Source organism: Bison bison, unplaced genomic scaffold (assembly GCF_000754665.1).
Source record: "Bison bison bison isolate TAMUID 2011002044 unplaced genomic scaffold, Bison_UMD1.0 scf7180017864456, whole genome shotgun sequence".
Classification (NCBI taxonomy): domain Eukaryota; kingdom Metazoa; phylum Chordata; class Mammalia; order Artiodactyla; family Bovidae; genus Bison; species Bison bison.
The window spans coordinates 10,937,124-10,941,936 of record NW_011495018.1 but is presented as its reverse complement, the minus strand read 5'-3'; the positions used below and the strand labels follow the sequence as shown (position 1 = coordinate 10,941,936).

General features: G+C 50.4%; 1 protein-coding gene across 1 annotated transcript in view; it reads left to right on the top strand.

Annotated features, from left to right (window-relative positions):
• The first annotated feature begins 303 nt into the window (after positions 1-303).
• PPAPDC1A (phosphatidic acid phosphatase type 2 domain containing 1A) overlaps positions 304-4,813 on the top strand; it is a 150,673-nt gene continuing 146,163 nt past the window's right edge. The window contains exons 1-3 of the mRNA XM_010859581.1: positions 304-346; positions 4,245-4,418; positions 4,522-4,797. Coding sequence (XP_010857883.1) covers positions 304-346; positions 4,245-4,418; positions 4,522-4,797 — 493 coding nt within the window. The remainder of the gene's footprint in view (positions 347-4,244; positions 4,419-4,521; positions 4,798-4,813) is intronic.

Below are 4,813 nucleotides of genomic sequence, written 5' to 3'. Positions count from 1 at the left end.
TAAATATATTCTGTGTGGCCCTCAAAGCACAACTGGATGTAGGCTATAGGCAAGTCTCTTTCTACTCAGACATCAAGGACAATAGATCTCTCCAGGGATGACATGAGCAGTGAATGAGTTCCTCATCCCCGGAGGTGTTCAAGCAGATGGATATTTATTGCGACCCTTATGGAGGATATTTATGGAACAAGTTGAACTTGATGACCTCTTCTGAAATTCCTCTTCAATCTCTGCACATCAGTTCACACCAGGCAACCACAGTGGAAAGCCTGGATGTGTGGGTCTCTATAGGGAAGTATCGCTATGCTGGCTACCCGTTTCCAGGACACACTCTTAGAGCAGATAGGTAGGAGTCATTGAGACACAGTGTATAACTTTTGGAAGTGATAAGAAATTGTTGCAGATTTGTGTTGTCTGAAAGTGGTGGTTGGTTCTTAGAAATAGCCCCAAATCTGATCAATATGGGATCACCCTATTAGACACCATTTGGGGATTTAAAAAATAATCCAACAACAGAGCATGACTATGGAGGGACAAGGGTGATTTCCTTGGCATGCCCATAAGCTCAGTATGAAACATGAGAGATTTTCCCCCAAGTAGCACTTTGTAAAGGTGTGCCACCACAGAGGTACCAAAGGAAGCTGCACTCATTTGAGAGTTTGCGTCCTGCAGTGATTTTTCAAAGGTCAATCTCACACTTTACAGTTACAGTGCTCACTTTATCTCGGGGAGGAATTGGCATGTTTATTTCATTTCTTATGACAGAATGTTTCTGAGACTGCTAGAACCTCTGACCCATGCTTCCTTCACGGGAGAACTTATCACGTTCCATGGGGGGCTTCTGAAGACCCAGCTGGAGCTGTCAAGCTGGGCACCTGGCCAGACGGCTTTATCTAACCTGCTTTACTTCACTCCCTTGTCGACTCATTGCTTCAGTAGCATCACGGCACTTTGAGGGGCTCTACTACTTGGCACATGTTCACAGCTAGATGGGGCTTCCCTGTTACTGCCAGTGGTTAAAAAAAAAATCCTCCTGCCAATGCAGGATACACAGGAGACTCAGGTTTGATCCCTGGGTTGGAAGGATCCCCTGGAGGAGGAAATGGCAACCCACTCCAGTATTTTTGCCTGGGAAATCCCATAGACAGAGGAGCCTGGTGGGCTGCACAATCTCTGGGGTTGCAAAGAGCTGGACTGAGTGACTGAGCACACATGCACAGCTGGACAGTTGCTGGCGCCGGCCTCCTGCACACATGGCAGGGGCCTCCCATTGTGGGCGATTTGGGACACAGAGGATGCCATCTTCAGGCCATTTCTGGGAACTGCCCTTCAAGAGGGACCCGCCTTAAATAATCAGAGCTTCAGTGTGTATGAGAGAGCGAGCCCATGAAATATCCTGATCCAGGATATGTAATGAAGAAAGTGAAAGTGTGAATTGCTCAGTCGTGGCTGACTCTTTGCAGCCCCATGGACTTTAGCCCGGCAGGCTCCTCTGTCCATGGGATTCTCCAGGCAAAAATACTGGAGTGGGTTGCCATTCTGTTCTCCAGGGTATCTTCCCAACCCAGGGATTGAAACCGGATCTCCTGCATTGCAGGCAGACTCTTTACCATGTGAGCCACCACGTAATGAAGAAGGCTGGAGTTTTCCCTTGACAGCTGGCTTTGGTGAACGAGAAAGGAGATGATTAGAGCAGATGACAGAGTTACCAGCACGAGTGGAGAAGGAGGAGCCCCTGCAGCTGAGGAGGAGCCCCTGGGTGACATCACCACTTTGTGTAAAGGCAGCTCTGCCAGTCTGCCTGGCAGAGCACAGGCAAGGCAGCCTTACCATGTGTAACTCTTCTACTACTTAAAGATGGAGGGGCTGGCCAAGAACTCAGGGAAGCACACTAGCATTCTTTAATCTGCATGGTTATGACATGGAAGCGGGTATCCGGATCCATGTTCATTTGCTCTACATGAAACATTTTTCCTCCTCCAAAGCATCATTTGTGGGTCCACCTTTTCCCATTCTCAGTTCAGAAGCTGCGGGTGAAGTTTCCATTCCCAGCTTAGGGATGAAACACGTGGCCCAGGCCTGAGACAATCAATCCAATCATAATTCCCAGACCACGGTGCCTGGTTCAGGACTGGACAGGGCCAGTGACCTTCAATGACACTTTTGTTGGGACTGCTGGCTTCAAGATAGAGGTCTTTCCCATCAGATTTGATCCTGAGAGCATGGAAAGCTGGAATTCTTGCAATCACCTTGGAGCTACCAGGAACTCAAGACTGAAGCCAATACAAATGCAGAGTGGAGTGGAGAGGTAGAAAGAGTCAAGTCCTGGTGACACTGTTTGGATGCTGAATCCAGCTGTGCCTGAAGCCTGATCTTCTTCTGAACTTTACAATTCTACTTCTTTAAAATGAATTTGGCTTGAGCCATCTGTTCCTTGCTCCACAGAAGTTCTAATGGTATCAGTTCTGTGCAGCTGGTAGGCCTAGAATGGGAACAGGGGAAGTAGGACTAATCCGTTATTATATGTTACAGGATGCTGTGTTGTTGTAATTCCCCATAGGGGAGAGATTTCGACAGAGCTGTTTGGAGAGGGTACAGGCTCCCTCAAGGGTGAATTCTTTATCAGGAGCAGGATTTCTGATCCAAACAGGATGACCACATTGAGGGGAGAGCATAGAATCAATTCAAGGCAACAAAAGAGGGGGTTACCTGGGCAGCTCTTTAGAGCTGTGTGTTTCAAAGTCCCTTTTTAATGATAATAGCAGTGTAGTCACATACTCTTTCAAACTCCTTCTCTAGGCATCTCTAATACAAGCAAGCAATGATCAGGAACATGTGGCACAAAGATTCTAAATCTACAATCTTGGTAACAGTCCCTGGTGGGCAGCACCAACACAATTAGGTCTTGAGCATGAACTTAACCTTGGTCCACCCTTCTGACTGCCAGAGAGGTTGATCCACTCTGCCCTCCAGACCCCTTCCACCTCTTCTCCCTTCACCTATTTATGTTCTTGCCCTCACTTGGAATTTCCTTGGCCTTTTAAGAACCAACTCTCCTCAACAAGGCTTTGTGCTCTGGCCACCCCAGACCAAAGGGAGGATTCCAACCTCTGATCTCAGAGTGATCCAGTTTTCAGAAGGGGACTGATTGGTACTGCTTTGCTAAGTTCCTTAATGTTTCTTCACGGTTCCTTGTCTGTCTGTCTGCTTGAGGGCGGATTTAGATTATGAGTCCTCGCACCCAACACATAACTGTGCTCAGTTGATGCTCATAGGTAAGTGATGTATTAATATCATTGGCTCTTGTTAGTAATCTAGAATCTGGCCTCCTGACCAGATCCTTTTGGATCTGGGTTCCTAGCGTTCACTGGGTTGACTATGGACTCTCCCACACCCCAGCTCAGTCCAGTGTGCTCAGGGTAGTTGCAAGGCCCGGGGAACAGAGGAAACAGACCCACACCTCCTTCCTCCAAGTCCTCATTACTCTACCCACACCTGACACTCCACGTGCGTGATATACATAATCAATCATTCATTCATTCACCGAATACTTACCAAGCACAGTGTGCCAGGCATCATGTATACAGTGACAGGCTAACCAGATGCAGGGCCTGCCTCTGGGGCTTCCAGGATGGCATCCCTTCCACACAGCCAGGACTGTTCCTCCTCTGTCTGCCTTTCTCTCCCTAGTCCTTGAGATGTCTTGGCTCCGGAATCTTGGATCTGTCATGGGTCCCTTCTGACATAGAGTCAGTTTGCCCTCTGCTGATGTCTAAGCTCTCCTTCTAAGGTCTTCCTTCTTCCTACCCTCTCTCTTGTCCAAGGCTGCACTCTGGCTTCTCATTCCCAGTAACTACCATCTCCCCAGATCTCTAAACCCAGGAGAGATCTGGGCTCCCCAGAGACAACCTGATGGTTATGGTTAATATGAGTTTTGCATCTTGAATGTCCATTTGTTTTAAATTAATAAAAATAGGAAGTTCAAATTCTGACAAACATATAATCCTGACAGGTGATGGGAAAGCAAACCTAATCCCTGGTTGGGCTCTGGTTTGACGTCCTGACCCTCGGGTCACCGGTGAGGATCTGGCCTTTGACTCTGAACCCTTCGGGTGAGGCTTCTGGTCCTCCCAGCAGCCCTTGCTGCCTCAGGTGCTGATGACGATGCTGTGTCAGCAAAGAGGGACCCTGCCCACCTGCTGGGGTAGGGGCCAGTCTCTCTCTCTCTCTTTTACGTTTCACAGCACAGTCCGGAGCTGCTTGGGGGCTGCGCGGGGTGGGGGTGAGGGCGGTTTCCTTTGGCGTGGCGCTGGTGGTTGGCGAAGAGCCAGGTTCCCCTTTGCCCTCAGTCTGTGCCAGGACCCTGGAATCTGGCCGGGTCTTCCAGGGGGCAAAGCAAAGCTTGAGAGTAATCTCGGGTAACTTCTTAGGGGAAAAAAAAAAATTCCAGGTTAGAAAAATGTAGGAAGGGCAGAGAATAGATAGGAAGGAGCTCTGCCCGCCACGAACAGTGGGTGCCAGGGCTGTCTGGAGCCCGAGAGGATCCTCAAAGCGCTCCGCTACTACCTGCCCACGTGAGTGCGTGTGCCAAGGAGCCAGAGCCCCGGGAGCAGCGAGAGTCGAGGACGAGCGAGGAGACGCAGAGGGGCCGCAGGCAGAGACCCAGCGAGCGCGCTGCCCGGGCGCCGAGCCCCAGGGGCCCGCCCACTGGGCGGGGGAGCCGGGGGAGTGCGCGAGGGGAGGCGGCGGCGTCCGGGCTTCCCCGGGGCTTCCCCGTCGCCCGGGCGCGAGCGCAAGGCGCGGCGGGCCTAGG